General features: G+C 40.4%; 1 protein-coding gene across 1 annotated transcript; it reads left to right on the top strand.

The window, feature by feature from the left end:
• The first annotated feature begins 1,734 nt into the window (after positions 1 to 1,734).
• On the top strand, positions 1,735 to 19,853 carry LOC110986197 (protein DVR-1 homolog). Its single transcript, XM_022247884.2, has 6 exons — positions 1,735 to 3,050; positions 11,415 to 11,610; positions 13,384 to 13,532; positions 14,579 to 14,803; positions 15,349 to 15,425; positions 15,846 to 19,853. The coding sequence occupies exons 1-6, from the start codon at positions 2,630 to 2,632 to the stop codon at positions 16,104 to 16,106; spliced, it is 1,329 nt and encodes a 442-aa protein (XP_022103576.1). The 5' UTR covers positions 1,735 to 2,629; the 3' UTR covers positions 16,107 to 19,853.
• The last annotated feature ends 3,161 nt before the right edge of the window (positions 19,854 to 23,014 follow it).

Here is a 23,014-nt window from a genome sequence, read left to right on the forward strand (position 1 = left end):
AGAGATGCGACCGTATCGTGTGCATTTCCTAATTGTTCGTCAGTGCCGACCAAAGGAGCCTCCGTTTCTAAGAACATTGCGCTCTCTATAGGTCCAGCTTGAAGCTCATAGTTCCTTCCCCTATCCCCTAAACGTTACGGTTTCTTATGTTAGAAAAAAATGAATGACCAAATATTGGGATAGAGAAAAGACACGACCTCTGATACTACAACTTAAATACTCTATAATACTTGTACAGAAAGAGAAGAAAAAGAAATAAACGTCCTAAACACAAAACATATTTCCGTCTTTTTGTTGAATTTGGAAGAAAGAGAAGTTAATGCATAAATTGTCTGTCATTTGAGAATTAATTTCATGGTTCTGAGGGCTGGGCATTCTGACGCGACACAGCCTATCAAATACACAGAAAAACTGACACTGGTTGTAACTTGAGGGCGTTTTACAATAACACTTGTCAGGGCTCTTTATACAGAGACTTGCGACATGAGTGTCTCAATTTGTGGAACCAAAATGGTGGATTATGCATCAGTTCACAGGGTCAATTAGCACACAGTGGCTGCATGCTGTAGTGTACACGTGATGAACAGTTATTTTTCAGGTAAAAAATGAATGACCAAATATTGGGATAGAGAAAAGACACGACCTCTGATACTAAACCTTAAATACTCTATAATACTTGTACAGAAAGAGAAGAAAAAGAAATAAACGTCCTAAACACAAAACAAGTTAACCAAACTAAATTTATAATAGTATGGGGGGTCAGACAAAAGCCGAAGCTTGCACTGGGTCTGCCCCCTGCGAGGAGAGTGAGTGCAAATGTGATTTACACAATTCGTAGGAAAAATATTAGTAACACTGAAGTGTGGAGGTCTTCATGACTTAAGTTTAATAAATTGATACGTAGAGTCTGAAGTTGGCGCTTCTCAAGCTCTGACCCTCGTCAGCTCTGATACTTGTCAGCTCTGACACTAGTCTTGTCAGAAGCATAGTTAAAAGTCCCTGGAAAGGGTCGACTGGTATAACTGATAGCTTGAAAACTGACGACGGCTCTTCTGAGCCACGTTCAAAAGGCTGTACCGAAGTACTTGTTACGGACCCCAAATGTCCCTAGTAACTGTGGACGATGAACTGGGGGCTGGTTATTTGCAAATGTGGAATGTTATGCTGAAAAAAGTGACTTTTTTGGGAGAAAACTTATCTCTTTGTGGCGATAAATCAATACTTTACCCTAACAGTCCGAAATCCTCCGATTTCAATATGATTTTACATACACCCTAGGGGGTTATGGTTACCAAAGATCCCGCAGAGGTGACCAAATCTATGTTTGCCAACAAAGAAAGAACAGTGAAAGAAATGTAAATGTTAACTTTGTTTTTCCACTGTGAATGCACAAAAGAAGACGCATGGTTTCATTTTACTCAAACGAGGAAAACTGTATTAACTTAAACACAGAAGTTTCAGTAACCAATTATAATTATTTCGAGTTTGACTATCATTTTACCAACACAACATAATGGCGGCGTAATAATGCTCGTACTCTGACGGACGCACAGGAATCGAAACGAAAGCGCTCGACTTCAGCCGAGTTTACTTAATTCCCACGTCCTACGGAATTTGCGAGGGCATGAACACGTGCGATTAATTTTCTTGCAGAGAAGTATTTCTTCCTGCATCGCCCTCTCATTAAATGGTTTGCAGAACCCCTACTCAGTTGACTTCGCGGGTCAATGATTGATGTGTCGATTGCATGGGAACAAGTCGAACGGGTTTCGCCTCGCCAGCCGCTGCGCCGCGACTGTTTCTTGCTCCGTGTTCATAGCATGAAAAGAACATGGTCAGGCCGAGCAACCCCCAGTCAACCCTGTCAGGGGACAAAGGTAATGCTATCTATGAGTAACTGGTCATGGCACTAAAATGTATGAGGGTTCTCGACCTTGACTGTTGCTAGACTTCAGAATGTGCTCCAGGGATCCTTCACTCTATTATTCTTTACCATGTGGTTCACCTGTGATTCTACACGTCGTACAGAACTGCATCCACATATGAATCTCGACACTACCCGTGTGTGCGCGTACTTGTCTATTCGTGCCCACGTTCATTCACGTTGACGGCAAAACTGCTCAAGTTGTGCACAGGTATACGTGCAAGTGTTCTCAGTGTGGGAGCTATTCAAGTCTCTTCAACGTTACATTATACGAAAACCAAATAATCAAGACTTGTTTCAACTTTGACACTAATTCCACTGCAGCTGTGGTTTGATTCTTTCCGTCCTGGTGCATGAGCAGATTTCTCAGAAAGTTTTGTGCTGTACCGTGGATGAAGCCATAGTTGTACTAGTAGAGACTTACTTTGGACTTACTCGGGCGGAACCGCGTTCTCTTCAAGACTGTGTTCGTCGTGTGTGGATTGCTGTCAGTCCTAGCCGACCGTGTACCATGAAGCTGCGGTGTAATTGAACAATGGTGCTTGTGTTGTGTACCGGCCTATCGATGTTTCTAAGTTGTAGTTCGGTGATACGATGGATCACTAATACCAGTCATAAGGCTGGTGTTGAAGACTATCCCGTAAGTCGCGAATAGAGAAACCGTATGATCGACCGTCGTCGTAACTATACTACTACTTCAACAAGATGAGTCGAATGTGGAGTTTTCTTTGTATCCTCCTTGCATGTCAAGGGACACTCGCACAGTTTTACTCCAGCAACGAAATACGTCGTTTCTCGAGGGATGTCGGTTCGGACATGAATGGAATGCATAGTGCGATATACAGCCGGGAGGAAACCCGCGAAATACAAGAGGAAATCCTCAACCTTTTGGGCTTGAAGCGAAGACCGCGACCTGAAGCAGTCAAAAGCACGCAGAATCATTCGGCGCCATTGTTTATGCTGGATCTTTACCGTTCCTTGAATATCAAGGAGTTTGAAGATGAGGATTTGGAGTTGTATTTTCTGTCAGACGACTCGGTACCTTGGATGCCTGGTACTATGTTCAACTACACGCTAAATGAGGTATCAGCCGTAAACCAAGCCGATACAATCATGAGTCTTCCAGGTAACTTAAACTCATCTCGTTTGAAGTTTAGTTTTGTTCTTCATGTGCATACACAATTGTACACTTAAACTTATGGTCATGATGGCCATGACTTTGTTCACACATTATTAATGTAAGAATTGTTGGATCTGGTGGCTCCACGCGTATGACATTCAAAGTTAATTTACACTCGAGCCCAAAACATATAAATAAGAGCTTAACATTGTAAATGCTCTGAATGTGTGTGAAACTCTTTCAAGACGACCTCAGCATTAACAACAATGTGTAATTTCAAATACACATTTTATTTAAACCAAGTTAGTTTAGGAGAACAAGCCATGATAAACCCAGCCATTGTCAACGGGTCAGTAATATCTTTCTGCTGTTGAATCAGAGGCTAGTACACGTGGTTAAATTGTCACCACTGGTGATAGAAATCGTCAGTCATCAGTGCCTTATGTTTTTTATTTTGGCCATTTTACGTCAGACTTCTTAACTTTGCTAAATGTTGCAATGAAGTGGCTAAACTTGTGGTGACATTTTCTTAACTTCGATTTTTCAATAGTTCACATACATGTACATATATCCAAGTCATGTCCTCTCCTATTCATTTCGTTTAGTAAGTGTGAAGACTTGGTGCACCTATACACGATTCATATTGAATCACGATCGAATACACGCTCTTTTCATATAGACTCAGAGTAGAATATGAGCGCACATGCCCTCGCACTAAAAGAACTCTTTGGCACGAATTTGATAGGAAGCTATATAAAGACTTCGCAACCTTGGAAATCCGCTGCCCACGAATGATTTATTCGTATCTAACTTCCCGTGAGGATTAACGGTGAAATGGTAGGCTGTTTGGTTGTGGTGAGGCGCGCTGTGTGTAAGGCATAGCATGCTGCGTCTGCATGAACTGGGTATTATGCAGACCCGCGGGGTTGATGTTTGACCTCCCCACCTGTCATATGGATGGAAACCAGCTGCCTAGCTAATTAGCCTACTTATTGTAACCCAGCAAGAAACCCTTTTGCGCAGACACCACACAATCGCAGTACCACTATACGAACACAATAATGCGATCTGTGTGAAGAATGTTGGCAGAAAGGGGACAGTTTTCAATACATTGCAGGCTTTTTTTCAGATTGAATGTTAGTGCAGGTGCATCGAAAGAATTTTACAAGAAAAAGAGGAAAAACTGCAGCCCTATAATTGCATCATCATAATAATAATGGGTTATTTAATGTCAAAAAGCGTATATTTTCGTAGTTTTTACCGTAAAATAATGCTTCATGAAACGTCTTTATCGAGCAACTAGAATGGACAGCAAAGAACCCCATGCATGGATCTTTTAAAGGGGCAATCAATGCATTGCAGTTTTCCACCGCAAGCCTTGATCACGCATCTCAATGTTCAATTAACATATTTTAGTTTTTTTGTCCGTTTTAAAATGCATTTGATGCCATTTTGTTTCGGGGTTTGCTGATGCGAATGTCCATATTTATGAGCAAAATTGTAATGTCGTCTCGGGAGAAAACCCTCAATGTTGTGTTGTAGTTTTGTTTTTGCACAAAACTCTACTGGAATAGGTAATATTTTGCTGTTCCTTTTGTAATTGATTGTGTAAGTATATTGCCAATGGATAACCCTTTCGCAGAAATGTTTTCAGGGAACAAATTTCGGGTCGACAATTCGAACAAAAAAAAATCTTCACAAACTACTGAACCCATAAAACTGATTAATATCACAGTAATATCTCCCGATGTTGTCTAGAAAAGCACACACAATTGTAAATGTTGAAAACAGTACCCCACAAAATGCCACAGAGGATAGTCAAATAGTATTTTGCATTGTAAAAGAGTAGCACAGAATGCATCTTGGGAAAAAACTAGTCTGGACCCTCTTATTTGTCTACCTAATGGTCAAAGTTGACATCATGGCCGCTGTACCCGATATTTCATATTGCCTTTGAGACAAAGTAGAGAACTTTGAACTCTGAAAGATAAACTTGGAACAGACAATCAGTAAGTTGGACACATTCACGGCATCATGGTCGCTAGCAAACTACAAGTGGGAGTCGATCAGCACTGTTGCTGATCGAATCACTATGCAAGTATGCCAACTCCGGGACTAGCCCAATTAACATGTTATGCTGGCAAATTTGCAAAGCAAACAGAGAAGACTCGGTTAGACATTGTGGGTGAGGATGCGGATATTGTTGATTAATAAGAAGTCGTGATGACGGTGGGTAGTAATTGAGCTTGGCATCCTGAAGTCGAGATGAGTCACAGGCTATATCCCATAGTGCTAATCTTATTCACTCAACACTTCGTGTCGCTGACATTCGAAGTTGATCGTAGCGTGGCGCTGATTTTTTGCATGCTATTCACTGGAGACACTGAGAGAGCGTCCCCCGTATCAGTGTACCCGCTACTGTACGATTCATTGGCTCCATGCTCCAATTAAGGATGACCCACCTTCTTTCGAGTTTTAGAAGGAGTTCATTTGATGACTTCTGGGGGGATCTCTGCGGAGATGACCCACCCGTTAGGCACTTTAGAGGCTCACGGCTATTTGTATTTGATTTCACAAACGATCCCTCCATTCTGTCGCAAAATACAAATTTTGGGTCCTCTTTCATAAAATGTCTGAGAAGCAAATGCCCACAGAGCTTTGATGAAATCATGCTTTACAGACTCTAAAAGTGCTTGGACTACAAAACTTTCGATTCCTTTTTTTCAGAGCATGCAAATGTTGATGTGATCGGTGAGGGCGAATGAGTTCATAATGACCTGAAACTCTGATGAAGTACACATAGCCCTAGGCCACAATGACAAAACGTTATTTTCTGCATTGCATTTCATAGAATAGACACCCGAGGATGAGGATTATTGAAGGATTATTTGTCGATGAATTATGTCAAAGGGACTTTGATACTCTATCCACACAAGCCATTTGGCGTTTGAATTGGAGGATTCTTGTTGGGTCCAATTTCTAATGCAGCCAATTTCTAATGCGCCAAAAAGCAACCAGTTTCTCCTTTACATAACCATTAACTCACACTGTCCATTCTCATCAGTCAAGAATTTTTTTACGAGGAGGAGTATTATATTCAAAGTGGCCGTAATCTTTTTGATCAAAAATGACTCTCAGCTCAAGAAAGTTAATGTAATCGACCAATTTATAATTCATTAATTTGCTCAACCCAAAAAGTCGTTATAGCTGCGATTTAGTATCAATTTAGTGTTTTGCTACGATATTAAGCGCGTCAAGACTGTTCAGATATTCATCCATGTTTCTTTAATGTAAACTTGCGAAGGTCCAGCGTGTGTAAATCCTTTGTCTCTCCTCATTTTTTTTCTCAAGCCAGTGCTGACAACTTTGTATAATTTGTGTGTGTGTTAATTTGTTTTTTACATGCTGTTCTAATGATATCGATGACAACGCTCACTCTAAAACTGAAGGAACATGAGCGCTCTGCGTCTTTATTTTAGTGCGAAGATAGACAGTCGACCCCTGACTTGGCACCACGGGCAGCATTTAACATGTTTCTTTGAGACGTCGGGGAATTTCGAAGCAGGAAGACCAGTGTAGCTTGTGGTCTGCACTTGGATTGTCGATCAGTGGTCGAGCGTGTTGTCGATTCTTAGTTTTGGCGAGCACAAGTGGGTCTTTCTTCTGTTCTGCATGGATAGTGTTAGGATCACTTGTCACCTGGTCTTGTATCATGGAGGAAGGTTGTATGAACACCCCAAACGCCCGAGTATTTTGTTCTTCTGGCATGTACATGTACAGTACTTCATTGAATTTACAAGTGCATAGTGTTCCAAACAGAGGCTGGATTTATTATCCTATTGTCCTCTAGTGATTGCCTCTTCGTGCATATGTGTAGTTATATATACATGTACTACCACTATAGCATGCATTTTTTGTTTTAATATTTCAAATGTTAAACATGTATCTCAAGTAGAAGAGTCAAAGGTGCCTATATACTTTCGATTCTGAAAAATTGATAATACTCTAAATATTTACAGATTATCAGTCATCCAAGGTTTTTTTTGTTGTTTTGACTGAAAGGCTTCTCTTTCTCTGTGACTTAGGTTTCGCCCAGCTGGGGTTGGTTTGAATCCCATTCTTGGGTTGATGTGATTGTGACCGCGACCGACTGGTGCAAACCATTCCTCTTGCCCTAGAAAAGATGTTAAGAAGGATGACACCTTTGAAGTGGATTTTTATGAGATACAGAAATCAAACTTGAAAATATATGCCTTGAAAATAAACTTTGAAAAAAATGTATTTCATGAAAACGAACGTAATCAAAAGTATATCTTGTACAAAGTGATTTGCTTCAAAAAACAGAAAAAAAAATAATTCTAAAAGTAGATTCCATTAGAACAAACTGGACAATACGAATCTCGTGCAAACGAACTTTGGAAAAAAAGAGTAAAATGTAGTTGAAAAATATTCATGAAAACGAACTTCCGAAAAACTACACTCCACGTTTTAAAATACTTGATGGCACCGCAGGGCATCGATGGCGTAACACACAGTACTGGTAATGCGTATGGAAAATGTCCATTGCATGATTCCTTTAAAGAAGACCCGCTGTTTCGTCTTCATGCAAAGCCGTCTGGCATTTTGTACGAAGAGCGACACTGCATGCCGTGCATTTTTTTGGTAGGCCCAAAGAAATATGGCGGTGTACTCGCCCAGTACATCAGTCTGAATATTTTCTGTCACGTGATCTGCAATTCATCATGAAATCAGGGTTGCGTTCAGTAAGGAAAAACTTAACTTTGCGTACGTATGCACACCACAATAAAGGTATATGTACAGGGTATGACAATACCGGCGTATATATTGTTCTTCTGAACGTGCCCCTGATGATAAAATTTATTCGGGTTTTGTGCGAAAGTGAATGATTTAAATCGCCATGGTTATAATTATTAACCAAAAGGTCAAAGGACTACAGTGAACCAACACAAGATGTATCTCTGCAAAACTTTTGACCGCACATTCTATTTTCAGACATGAAAAAGGCCGCAGAAGTCACGGTTGATGTGAGAGCTTTTGATAAATTTCATAGCAAACGGCAGATTAGCAGCTAAAATTTTACCGACTGTAAACTTGTCTACCACTGACGTTTACTTACAAAATTTGTGACGCAAAATTTTCCGTATGGCAGGTCAGTGAAACTGTACCTGTTACGAAATCATTAATATTATGGAATACCTTATAAACCTAATCTTTGAACAAGTCTTTAATTTAAAAACTAGGCGTTGTGACGGTGGTAATGTCTTGCATATGCTGACAGATGATTAGGGTTTATGCACACTATTATTATCTCACTCATTTGGAAAGAAAACAGGCCAATTTAACGGGTCCCATGTACGTTTAAAAAGTGCACGCATTTGCTATTTTTCTTTCACATCTTTCATTGCAGTCATCAGTCATGCCAGCACTCCAGCTCAGATCCTGACCCACGCTCCAACATAAATAGTTGTTTCGGCCTTTCTCATTCCGCATCCAAATGTAAACACAGCACAGTTGGCCTTCTTGTGGGCGTTTCCGGGTGGCCTGCTGAGTTGCTGAAAATATAACTCGGCACGTATTGCACCTGGGCAGTCTGCTTTTCCCTCCCTGCAGCCTTTTTCGCGACCTAGGGTTCTATACTGGTTTCTGATGGAGGATTCCTGGTGCTTTCCAAGGAGGAGTTGGGTTATGAATATGTAACAGCACATTCACTGGTTCGGGTTACAGTATGAAGCTTTCATTGCATTCAACTGAATGTCAACATTACGTGAATTCCGAAGACATAACAATAAATATTACTTGACTAAAATTTATCAGTTATCTTTATCAATCTTAAACAAATACTTTTATATTCCTTCATGTGTCAATTTAAGGCTGTTAAACGCACATGAATTAAATACATGTAGTAGAAACTGGGATGGATATTGCACGAAGACTTTTTATACTTGATTAATGTGGTGATAGTTATTCGGAAAAAAAACATTATGAAAAATTATAAAAAGATAAATATCTTTCAATTTTGTACACACCTGGTAGAGCTTATGTGGAATTCTAATTTAAAAGATTGTTGTTATCCCCAAACAGTTAAATGCAAGGCCTGCTCAAAAAAAGAAAACTTTGGTTTATTTTCAAAAATTCTTGATTTAGAACATAATTTTGCTCTGCTCGTAGCAAAGAAAATACAGACACAAATTTCCCCCGTGATTTACATACACGAAGGATGTGTGAAAAAGCGTGAAACTGTACCTGAATTAGAATCTGTGCTTTAGAGAAGTTGACCAAATCAGTGTTCAACGGGAATCGTTCAGTTCTAAAGGATAATTCTCATGAAAATGTGCTTACGACGAAGACTCCTCTTAAAAAGTTGGTCGGACGCCAGGTTGTTTGCCAAGTGTGAGAAATTAGTCAAAGAAATCAGTCCCGGGTTGACAGAGATGTACATGTAGATGTTTACTTTACTAACATCTTGTAAATGTTCATTTCAGTGTATTTAAATAACTTTGTCAGGGTAGTGGATAAGGTTTCCCAGCTGCGTACTAGTACCAGGACTTCCAGGTTCAGAAACAGCCCCATCCCATATTTTACTAAATGGATAATGTTGATCCGCCATTAATGCACTGTTCATATGGCTGATAATATACGGGTCATGGGTGTGTTGTTTTTTAGTGGTATTTTGTGAAGTACATGTATTCAGATCTGAGGATTTTTATGGAAATTTGTGTGCTTTTTAGGAATTTGGAATACACTTGTACATGTATTTGGAAATGAAACATTTGAACATTATTATTGTGACATTAGAAAGTGATGATTGACTGATTTAGGACCCAGTTTAATAAAAAAAAAGGTTCACTAAGTAATATTTTGATAGAATTATCTTTGCTGACCTCGTTCTATCATTATGACAAATCACGTTACTTTTCACAATTTTGGTACCGTCATGGATGGATAGTGACTTGCCCGGTCGATGTTCTTAGGCTCAAAGGACATCTAAACAGAAAAACCTGCCCGTCCTTGTTAATTTGTTTCGCTGGTATGTGTTTACTTTGGCTGATCGTGTTTTTTAAACCAGAAATAGGAACGTGAATTATGTTATGTCCCGTGGCATGTTTATGCTCGTATACGATGCAACGCTACAGGCAGACCCATAGACCCTACCCATATATAACTTATTTCAACACCTAGGCTAGGCCTGCATGTCAACTTCAGAGGTTTACCACATCCGTGAATTTTCACTTCTGGAGCTCCCCTTTTGTAATCCATTTTCCAGAAGTTAATACATCACTGTCTGGTAACCGGATGGAGGAGGCCGCTGCGCTAGATGTACTGTACATGTATACAACTTTCTTTTGCGTGTTGGATCACACATGGATGGACAAAGTGGGATGGGGTGAGGGCGTTATGTGATCCAGGCCCCTATGTTCGACTTCACGGGTGCTGACATATTTATTACGTTTTTCCTGGCCCTAAGATCACAAGGTGCTATTTTGTTGAAAAACCCTGACAGTTGGCACAGCGACAAACGAAATTGCTTTTGGCACGAGTTCCGCTTGTACTCCTGTCGAATACCCCCCCCCCAGTCACGAGGCTAGTTTTGCCTCCTTGGTATACAGCCGTGATCGGCCTCACAAGGTTTGGCATACTCTCCCATCAGCCTCATTCCATTACCATGGTTTCAAACAATGCCTTGAAAAACACCTTGCAGACGTCTCGATATCTGGTTTCCTGATGCATGAGCTCAGGTGATAACCTGTAATAAATTTGCCTGTTAAGAAAATTGAAACATTTATGTTCAGTGTACAACTGACCGAAATACATTGCAAATGAGAGATGGATATTTGAAAATACGTTTCAAACTACTATTTCGTTCATCATGAAATTAAAGACTTGCTCACTGTGTGGAGGTCGAAGATGTTATGAGCAGGACATTTTACATGTATTATCAGCGCAGTGAAATACCAAATCCTGTTCATAACTGGAAAACTTTAGATTCCAAGTCTTTCTTTTTCTGAGTTTTCTATTCCTGATAATACAAGGTATATAGGCCTACCGTAGCTGTTATAACGAGGCAAGTTATCAAGTCCCATAAGGACCTCGTTAGAACAGTGTCATGCCAGTTCATCGGTGGCTCAGAGAAAAATCAACGGCAGAAATCTGTGTGGTTATTTTCCTGGCAACAAATCACTTCGTCACTCGTCACCATCTGTTACCGTGAACGAAAATAGAATTGTCTGACTAGATCACCAAGGTTTGCGAGGAAAATATCCCGTAACACATTTATGCGAGTTCAGATCAGCATAGAATCCCTTCTCTGCACATAACGAACTTCCCTATTTCTTTGTGCTTTATTTTTAGTTCATTACAAAGAGAGAGCGCTTGCCAAGCACGGCCCACATCGATATCACTTTGATCTGACCCGTATACCAGATGAGGAGACGGTGACTGCAGCTGAGCTACGAGTTTTCCGCTATAACACAAATCATGCACCTGGAAACGGCACCTATAGGATAAACATCTATCAAGTCATACCCCAAGACCAAGAGAGTGGAAGGTGAAGAAATATTTAATTATGTTTTCAGTTGTCAAATAAACCATACATGTAGAGAGAAATTGACTTGTTGCTTGTATGACAGTAGTAAGGATTAACTAAGAAATTGAAGAAGCAAAGAAGAGAGGCAGAACTTGATATCTGAAGCAGAGCTCCTCCGTTGAAACATTTGTGACAACTTTTATGCGCAACTTGACAACACACGCTTTAAAATGTGATTATTGTATCCTGTGGTTAAACGAAATACTTTCATGAAATATCTTGGCGAAAGAAATTGATGATTTTTCCCTAATCCTAAAAAGAGATGGGGAGGGGAACCTTTCTCCTCTGTGATCGTCGCACCGAGCATTCAGGAATTTTTCAGGAACATTTTCCAGTCATTTTTACACCAATTGTGTGAAATTCAGACATACTATTCTCGAGCCCGTGAACTTCACGTGACTGTGACCGTAACAGAAAAACCACATGTTTGATTTAGGTATAATTCACGTTTGTACTACTAGTGTAAAGCTTACATGCTGCATGCCGAGTTACAAAAAGATCGAGCTGGGACAGCCGAAAAGGGCTGGGACAGCCGAATTCTTAGGTGGGGGCGGAGTCCGCCCCGGCTTTGAGATGGTTCGAAAAAGCCGAGCTAAGTTTAGGGTTAATTTACTCTGTATAGTTTCTTTCTATGTGGCTAATGATTCCATTTGTCGCTAGAAGTTTTTTAATGTTATACTGTCCATAGCACGCCCCCACTGTTATCAAACCAGAAACTAATAAAGTTTTACTCTGCCATCTGACCAACATATATTCATTATCTTACAATTTATTTATTCGGGAATACGAATGTGGGACAGTGTACAAGTACGTTCAAAATGGCATCAGACACTCCAAGTGTATTCTAGAAAGTAGTTAGGCCTATGTAGTTATGTGCATAAGTACCTCAGTGAAGATTAATGTTTTAAACACTGTATTTAGATATCTGCTGATAATCACGAAGAACAGTTAATCCCCAGATTCCCCCGTTTTATGCCATTTCATTGATGGGCATCTGAAATCTTGCTGTACACAATGTGAATAATGTGCTTTTCGAAGTTGAGTGGTCCATCCTGCCACTTAACACCAATCAACTACGGATGATGTACACTGCAACCGTTGCCAACATTGCCAGAAACTTAAAGGGTAGCTGCATTTAATTTGTTTCAGGCAAACCTTCAAATGCACCTTTGTGCCTCAGCTAACCTTTTTTTAAAACCTTTTTTTACTATCTTTTTCGTTTCTATGCTAATGAGTATTTCCATCTTCATGAGCAAAACTGTGGCATCTCAGGAAGAAAGCTTCAATTGGTTTGTACACAGAAAACAGTCCTGCGTTTGTGTAGATCGCGCTGGACTCAGTTTTCTTTGCCGATTCGTTGCTGTTGACGTGCAAAGCAATAAGAAAGCATCAATCCCTCTCGGAGAAATGTTTCCAGTAGGTAAATCCTGCGTTCACAATTTGAACAAAAACACCTATGCACTATAACATGTCTTCCCTAGATGCCTTCACAGCAATAGTGGCATAGTTGTCCGGGAAAGCATAGTAATGGATAATTTTAGTTGTTTAAAAAAGTGCACCTTTCAGTTCGTTCAACTAACAGGAATGTAAAAAAGTTTTCATATATTGAAGAAGCATGCAAAGTTGAAGAGTGTGTCTATAAAGAAAACTCCATTGCAGCTACTCTTTAACAACCGCAGTTTTTCTCCATTAATTGCCGTAAATCGTAAAATGCTACTCACTTTTGTATGTCAGATCTCGATCCATGGCATATCTGGATGGGCAAGTGGTCGGACGAAGCGATCATGGCTGGCTCGTCTTCGATGTAACCATGGCAAGCTCGACATGGAGAACTTTCCCTCGAGCTAACATGGGATTACATGTGACCGCGGAGACATTAGATGGTACGTGAATTCAAATTCCATCCGCACTTGGTACATGTAGAATAATAGCCGCTGTGTCTTGCACGTGGGAAAAATCCCAAGAACAAAGCGATTTCAACAATGGAAAAGAGAGAACGTGTATTAAAGGTGAGAAAAATGCTTTATACAGTATATTTACGTGTATAAGAACAGACAACGTTGCAATGGGAGTGGCGATGTTCACAGAGAGCGGCTGGATTTGGAACAACTATCAGTTGGCATTCATGAATTTAAATATTGCATTTGATAGCCTGTACACCAATAATGTTGACACAGACTACTCGGTCCTATATGTCTTGTTTGACCGAGCCGAAGTGATCTCTTCTGTGAATCATTAATAACATCTGTGCGCCTAAAGACTAAGTTTTGTTCATGATTTAACCAAATGTAACTTCAGATCTACACATGTCACTGAGGCTTTTTGGTTTGCAAAGGTGACGGTAATGATACATTCACCCATCGCACAGCTGCATATATATTTGATATTCAAAATAAAGGTATTGCATAAATTTATAATATCCAAACAGTTGCAACATTGAACGAGATGTACAGTACATATTCTTAACTTCTGTCTTGCACGACATGGACGAACTGCAAATTAATGCTGTCCTTTGTTTTAAAGCAGGAAACCCGGAAAAGTGGATCGTCTAAATAAGGTGTCATTGCGTAAAACAGAAAAACTGATTGACTTAATACATATAAGATTTGAAGCAGATTTCAGGGAATAAGAGTCTCAAAATGTAACCCAGATCAATCTTTACAAGTGGCGTTTCATACAAGCATCAGGGAAGACTAAAAAGGACTAAAGATTACAGATGTATTCGTTGAAAGGTTCTTTACATTTTGGTTGTTGGGGGAATTATGTTCTTGTGTAAGGTAAGTCAGTTTTTGTCAAATTAAACTGTGCGTCAAAATGTCGCTAACCAGCATTTTTAAAAAAAAGGGGACGCGAGAGATATTCCGCAAAGCAGTGCCTACCAAAATGTGTTTTATGTACATCGTGTGCATTCTGTAAATGCCGAACCCAGGAGAGTCGGTGGATCCCTCTGCAATCGGTCTCGTAGGAGTAGACAGTGAACAAGGCAAGGAGCCGTTCATGGTGGCGTTCTTCCAAGGCTTCAACCAGCCTCAGCCGGCAAGGGTAAGAAACCGGAGAAGCACGCCACGGAAAAGCGCCAGGAGGAGGCAGCGACCGGAGACCATCAACACCAATACCAACTCACTCAACGACCTGGGATCACCGTCCAGAAACCGTGAGTTGTACTCGCTGCTGTTTGTTACCAACATAGTGCAGGGGTCATACAGGTATCCTACCCCGAGGGTGTGGTTTTGAGACTATTATTCGAACAAATCAACATTTAGAAGAAACGAGGATTGGTTGTCAAGCTGACACTTATGCTCTAGAACACAGCGGGGCGACGTAAAAAAAGTATCAAATCCTGACGATATATTCAATGTAATTGACGTCCAAAATACCTAAGACTGGTACTGCAGTGGCATGTGCACAGGGAAGCACCACTGATCTTTTCTTGCAACGCTTACTTATTTGAAAAGTTGCAAGAACAAGTACTGGACGTTTTTCAAATCATTATCGTCGATGTTTTTACATTTTAGGTAAAGATTTGCTGATCGTATTTGGAGAGGGGGTCAGCATTCTAAATTTGATAAGGCTTCATCGGCTTATTTACTGAAACTTTGAAATTGATGACATACAGGTTGTCTCAGTCCATGACTCGTCCTTGGCTTCCATGAATGATCAACCAGATATAGTCAAATGCTTGTCATATATCCATTGCAGCTAACTCGGCCTCAGTTCGGCAGCGAGAGTGCCAGAAGAGGGCACTGCAGGTCAACTTCAGGGATCTCGAGTGGCAGGTAAGACGGAAAGGCGTTTACCTTAGTGTGGCAGCCTGTCTGCCATTTTCACCTTTACAGAGTGCAGTGGCATGTGGGATGCAGACTTGGCCGTGGTGAATGAGAACATGCGAGAACACGTCGGCGACTATTGATGTGTCAGGAATGTATTAGTTCCACATGCACTTCCTGGGGCTAACAACAATAATTCCAGGACTGTTAATGCCTTTAACCATTTGTGTAGTTGTAATAACTTGCTTGTTTATATAAGCAGCGACACTGATATATGGCGCACATTCCTGATCTCCATTGACTGGTATGGATAAGAATGTTTGCTTTCATGTTTTACCGACAATTCGAATTGCAAACATTAGCCTATGTTGTAATTCCCACTGTTTATATTCAGTGAATCTATATGTGACAATGTTCTGTCTCTAACAGGACTGGATCATAGCACCCCATGGCTATGCGGCTTTCTACTGTGAAGGTGAATGCGCTTTTCCCCTCAACGACTACCTAAATGCCACCAACCACGCCATCGTGCAAACACTGGTCAATCTGATGAGCCCAGAGGCCGTACCCCAGGCCTGCTGTGCACCCACCAAGCTCAGCGCCATATCGGTCTTGTTCTTTGACGATAGCTCCAATGTCATCTTGAAGAAGTATCGTAACATGGTGGTTCGTGCGTGCGGCTGCCATTGAATCGGCCGGCCGCGTGCACTACTTTATTCAAAGGATGACACCGACAAGTGACATGTTTTAGTGTTGTGAGGAGAAGGCTTAGTATATCAGTCAATGCCATCCTTTATTTTGATACTAGGAACACTTTAATTTGACAGACATGTCACATAGTCGGAGGTACAAGTTTGTAAAAAATGACCAGTATGACCAAAACTAATCGGATCAGCTGATCTGATTGCCATGGTTACGGAAACCAATACGACTTGGCTGTGCCATTCTTTTGCGCGTTCAAGTTCCTTAGTCTAACCCCTTCTCTGCTAACCTACAATACAGAATGCCTAATTGCATTTTGTCCCCAAAGACTGTGATATGGTTGTGCCAATAAATCAAAACGATGTTAATCCTATGAATGCTAAATGGTGACAAGACTTGCGGTGAATATAAAATTACAGTAAATTTGAGCAAGAAACCTTAAATCTAAATCCGATTTAAAAACATGAATATATGTAGGCCTAAACAAGCATTTGCTTCAAACAAATGGACAACTTTTTTTTGTTATGTGCTGTGTGGGCCTCGTCCGAGTCGGCTTTTCTAGGGTTTCAGCTTTTGACGAAGACACCCTACAGTCATTGCATTTATCAATTGGCCTTTTGGGCTGAATGTCCCTTTCTGATAAAGTTTGAATGGTATTAATTGAAATGTCTGAAGTTTGGTATGTTATGCAGTAATTCCATACCACGCAGTACAATCAAGATTTTTGTTGACCTGCTCCGGAATAGGCCTAATACATTTCGACGAGACTGACGTTGTGACAGAAGTACATTACAGGGCAAGGACCACAGGCAGTTTATTGAAAAAAAAGTTAAACAAGAAGGTTAAATACGTGGCTTAAGTTGAAACGAGATAATAATTAATTTTACATACTGAATTACGGTACTACCATTGCTTCGTTATGGAATACTGTGTATTAGTGGGCGGATCCAGCTTCTTTGAATGTGGGGTGATCCTTGTATAAGCTCCAGTATGTAGAACGCACCGAACGCCCGCTAAGCAAACCTTATCGAGCAGTAATGTGTACACAAAAGCTATCTGTGCCGCCATAGTTCATTCGTCATCAGTAGCATGAGAAGATAGCTCCCATGGGAGGTCAGTTTTCGCTACCAGCAAAATGATCACTCACGACCAACATGGCTATTTTATGACGGAGTGCGTCTGCTCGATCGAGGCGGTAATATTCCCAAAACTTCGCTGTTTCGCCATTTGTGTATGTGTTTTCTGTCCATATTCACAGGCCAGTGTCAAAAGGCCTTGTCGGTCCAAGACGATTTAAATGGCATGAACCTAACTGTACTCCAAACTAAAATTGTTATTGAAGATCAGAGGGTTGTTCAGACAGAAAACGAAAGCAGAATATGAATGTTCCGATTTTTTCCCCCGAAAATTGTATGGCTGAATAACAAAAATACGACAATATTACAATGTGCATGGGTATGCAACAGAATTTAACGTGCCAACGAGCCAGTTAGGTATTCAAAAAAGCCAAGGTCTTTCTGGAACAAAGCGCGCCCGTGAGTCAGCGTTTGGCTGCGCTGATACTAGGGACATACTGTAGCGCGCGCGTGTAGGTGTGCCCTTATAGCCTCGTAATGGGCATGTGCTGTTGGAATACCACACTGGCTCATTGTGAATTTTAAATAGAACTTGGAGGTACATTAAAACAGCCTTATGATGTGTATGAGTATGTTGTCAGGCTTGGTCAAAAAGTTTACAATTATTGCTCTTTTTAAAGGCATTAAATTTCAATTGAACAAGGGGTTTTCTTTTATCCCTGAATTTTGCTGGGCTCGAAATTCTACCCACTTTCGATTGAAAATTTTAGCTTTTTGATTGAAATAAATACATTTCGAAATTGTCATGTCATACCATAAATGGATTAGGGAAAACAGCCGATGTTTTACATCACCTTTCCAGGCTTGGGCAAGATTACATTTATTACTTATTTTAATGGTTTTAAATTTCAATTCATTTAAAAATGCTTTTACATAATATTTCTCTTACCAAAGTTTTCTTTTTCTTCAAACTGAACCACTTTGATTAAAATAAATACATTTTAAATTTGTAACGTCCCTCACGTCATGTATATTTCACTCCCAATCGAGGTGTGGAAATTAACGACCAGCTTCGATCGGGGCGGCGGTTACTTGACCAGACGTTCGTGAACCATACGGAATTGTCCTTAGCAACTTGCCAATCCTCTGGTTAGCCTTCTCGTTTTGAAGACTTCGTTTGTACAAAATTAACAGATGATAACATTGAAACTTTTTATGTGCTCTAGAAGGCTTAAACCGAATAAAACACCACAGAATCGTGAAAACAATGCAACATAAATATGAAAATTAGCCTCAAAGTGATTGCTGAGATGATACAACATTTTCATTTTCAATCGATTTCTTGGTCTTTTTCCCCCGCTAAATTCCTCAATTCAATTCAATTTCCCAGAACAATGAGACACTTTATACGACAGTGTCTCACTGTGTAGTTGAATCTCAAGTACACAATACAGTAAGTTTTATCTAGCTAGATTTTTTGTTCGACTTCCATGAGTTTTTTTAGACATTTCCGCGCATCGCAATCTACGTGTTTTACATGCACAAAACCGATCCAGCCGTGCATGGTACACTGCGTGCAACGGCCTGTTACACGCGTACTGACGTACAGTACACATGGATGTAATCATGGTGCTTCCTACCTCCATGATTGGGTGCACATGTGCGTGTACATGTACATGGAAATTATGCGTTGGAGCCGGTGTAGGCCCTACATGTTCATGTGGTTCATGCACGTATATTTATAGTACAGGTATATGTAAAACTGGGGATATGTACTGTGACTTTCAACATTTCCTGGTACTGTTATGACAGACGTCGGTTTCAATAATAAACTTCGTGGTAACTTACTGTACTTTTAAATGTGTTTGTCTTTCGTTCCCGAGTCACGGAATTCTTACGTTCGCAAGGCCGTAAGATTATTCGGGATAAACGGAATCGGGCCTGAGTCCGGTCATAGAACTCGATGGTTACGTCGATATACAAACGCGTCCGGTTGGGAAGAGAAAAAAATCTAGCGGAAAACCCTCAGCAAATCTGTACTGACGCACTCTACGTGACGTGCCAAATGCACTGCAGTGTAGAAAGAGTTACATTGCACAGGTGTTATGTACATGTAAGTCGTTGGGCCACTTTGGTTGTCGGCTGGTGTGTTCTATCATCCGTTTAAGACTGACCGAATGGCGGGCCCTAGGCAAATACTGTAGGAATGAGGAAACCGTTTTAGGCATTTTATGAATGTTAGATTTTAATAAACCAGTATTACGTTATGGTCAACATTAATAAATCGCATATTGTGCTAGATGTTTTGTTTAAACACAATGCCAAGTTACCAAGTTGGTTAGAATAATTATGGGCACTAAGTGTTTGCATATTTTATTATGTGGGGCAGGTTTATGCTATTGTGAGCATCTTTACTTAAAGTATTGTAACATATTTAAATTTACCTCGAACTTAATTGATCTAACTGTAATTTGTTAATTATGCATGGTTTAAATGGCATTTGTAATTACATGCACATGTATTATGCATTACTTCGTAATGGAACGTATCAGTCAAGTTTGATAACGTTGAAGAACCACTAGTAGACACGCATTGCCGTCGTGTAATCAAACTGTTTCTTGTTCGGACTGCATAAATACACATGTACATACAAGTGAAACAGGTTGATTCAAATCGTATGATTATTTGAGGACTTGTAACAACGTTCGATGTCTTCCGTCTTGAGTTTTTACATCGCCAGCTGTTGAAATTTTATGATCTTTGACCGTGGAGGAAGGACACAGAAGGAGTTACAACTCTGGCACTTCAAAGTGCTCGATGAGCATCACCGCTCGGTCAGACGAACAATAGTAAACATTCCAAAAATTTATGCCTGCAGCTTAGCTGTGTACAAGGGGGCCAGTAATATCCTAGCAATACTTGGTGTGTTTTGTTTGCAATCAACTCCGGCCTATCGCTGTGACCAGTAAAAAGACAGCTAAAATTTCTAACATTAGAACTACTTTTGCGGTGCTATCGTGAATAATCTTTCCTTTTATTTTAATAGTACACTGTTGCATTATCCATGCGTTTGTCATTTTATTTTGTCTCTCCAAAACAACAATTTTCAAAGACTTTGTACGAATTTGGCTAAGACTGGCCACCAACATGTTGACCACCACTGGACAGTTAAGTTCGTAACAAACAAAATGCGCTATTTCATCACAGGGAGGGATCCTGAGATTTCACTAAATACCTTTTGCATAAATGACAATAGAAATGATTCAAATAAAACTTAATATCTTATAAACAACGTGGCTATTTATTCCCAAAATAACTCCAGAAGAAAGCGTTCGATAAAGGCAACGACTGCAGATGAACACTTAGGGCACACAGCCTAATACAAGCAACTGCGCAAGTATTAAATTTGATTTCAGATCATACCAAGCATCAACGATTGCATGAACATTCAACTTCCTATACTGCAGTACACAACGTTTTAAGGATGCAGATTAAAATTAAAGGATGCGAAAAATTGCGGCGATGATCATGGGGTACAAAGGGGGGCCTGTGGTTGTGAAACAGGTGGCGCACAGCAAGCGTTTGCTGCGCTCTGGCTGTGGACATACTAGGCATGCAGAAAGCGGTAATTGGCCAGAATGTTATAGCCCGGGCAGTTCAGACTCCTGTGTCCTTCCATGCTTGGATCATTCAGATCTCGTGCTCCGTCTGATCTTTATACTCTGTCTCGATTGCTGTATTGTCATTGGGTCAAAGCGATCACGCGGCTGGGCGATAGAGACACTTAATACTCTACGTTGGAAATCGCACATCAGTGTTATCTAACACATTTTGATATCACATTGTAACTTTCTCGCCCCCATTGTGTAAACCATAATGCAGAGACTTTAAGCCAGACCATTCGTTAGCACCTCTGCTACTTTCGCTTTTGCAATTAGTACGGTAAACTCGAGTGGGAACTCCGAACTGGTATACGATATGATTACATGTAGATGTTGGAGCGCGGCGGTGCTTTTGTAAACAGTTGAAATTCGTTTCCTTGTATTGTCGGCTGAGCTTGAAGACTTCCAAAAAGATATCAATTTGCAAGACGCGTTAATTCAACACAACGCATCCTATAAGGTGATGCACTGAGTCTGCGCTCGTCGAACAACATTCTGTGCAACAACGTATTAAGACGCGTAGTTAGTTCTGATTAAATTCAAGACTTACAAATGAGGAAAATATTGACAAGAATTCAAGACAGAGGTATAACAAATAAAATTGACTGCTGTAAATTGGGATATGATCATTGGGATATGCCTATACAATACGAAACGTACGCAGCGGCGGTGGAATGTTACTGTAAGCTTAAGTTGTGATAGAGGGAGGCATATATTCACCGTCTGATCCAGGGAGAGGTGTATGGGCGGGTTGTTTTTGGACAGTGGTCAGGATTTGTATTTGGAAAATAGCGCCGTTGCTCTTGCAGTTGATAAAAATGAATGATTCTTTTGCTATTTTGTACAGGTATTGGAGCTTAATAATTATATTTTGAAATATTTGAATATCATGGAAAATGCAGACAAGTCTTGTATCATAGGAGTCCACTCGTCATCACATGACAGTCCTTTGGAGATGGGAATCTCAAAACATTGTTATCTTGTCAGTCAGACGATCAATCTTTTCTGAATGTGGAATCCTGTCCTTTTAAACACCAATGACTTTTGCCAGAATGACTGGCTTGTATTTCCTGTGACACCAAGCGACTTGAAACGATACAAAGACACGATGTCATTGCAAAGTAAAGGATACCCGTCTAAGTTCCCTTTAATGCCCCCAACATAAAGTTGTGTTTGGGGCTGAAATGATATAGGTTTCCACAGTGGTATAGGCACTTCGGTCTCATCTTTGAAGTTGCAAACCTAGTTCTCTGTCTGTGGGTAGTGAGGTCCGTGCTATATGCTTCCTCGCTATGTAATGGAACACTGGCCACGGAATTCCCTCCCTTAAGCTTGTTGATTTCCCGACTTGTGCAAAACGCCAGTATAAAAGCGCACTTATCGTTTCACTGGGAAGTCATCCGAAGGGCTGGACATTATCATGAGATGGCCTGTGAATGCTCAAAGATAATTTGCTTGTCCCAGTTCAGCCTTTGCGTCTGAAGCAATCACACTGTACACATATTTTATTTCAGGGATATCTGGGCATTTTATTAGGAGTGGAAAGTGCAATGATAATTAAGTGGCATTTAACTGGCCTGACCTGTTTGAAATGGACACTGTTTTACCGTCGGTAACGCAGCTGCGTCGCTGTTCCTTCGGAAGCTGGTTCGGATATGGGCGTGGCTTTTAAAATTAATTTTTTTGGCGGCGGTGTGTCATCATGAATTGCTGTTGAACCTTGCAAAGCTGTAAGAATTACCCTTCTATAAAGTATTGCTGGGAGGAATTAAATTTACCGATTTGGGACGGAAAAGAATGTCGGTGGTCGATACTGTTTGACTTACCAAGAGGTTTGTTAAACCTTTTTGACAGATACATTGCATCATGGGAGGGAATAACAAGCCATAAGTGACTGTATCCATGGAGTGAAGAGGAAGTAAATCAATCAAACAAAAAGTGACATTTTTTCTTGGGAATATTTCTCAAGTACCTGAACATCACGTCACAAATACATAGTGCAAGAGAAACATTTTTAAACAAAAGTTATCTTTCAAGCTTGTAAGGTAAAAATATCGCCCTTAATGTCTTTTTGAAAGGACACCAGGCACTACATGGAGGCTTATATGGACCGTAGAATGAACGTGATTGGTCACTGCGGAATGAGTTGGCTTCAAAT

Source organism: Acanthaster planci, linkage group LG02, assembly GCF_054643075.1.
Source record: "Acanthaster planci isolate LZ-2023a linkage group LG02, COTS_SCS, whole genome shotgun sequence".
Lineage (NCBI taxonomy): Eukaryota > Metazoa > Echinodermata > Asteroidea > Valvatida > Acanthasteridae > Acanthaster > Acanthaster planci.

What these genes read in the sequence shown, in the direction of transcription:
- LOC110986197 (XM_022247884.2), top strand. Translation starts at nt 2,630, where the DNA reads ATGAGTCGAATGTGGAGTTTTCTTTGTATCCTCCTTGCATGTCAAGGG. An exon ending in GGGATCACCGTCCAGAAACC is followed by an intron (nt 14,804 to 15,348) that starts GTGAGTTGTACT and finishes TATCCATTGCAG; the next exon opens with CTAACTCGGCCTCAGTTCGG. An exon ending in TCAGGGATCTCGAGTGGCAG is followed by an intron (nt 15,426 to 15,845) that starts GTAAGACGGAAA and finishes TGTCTCTAACAG; the next exon opens with GACTGGATCATAGCACCCCA.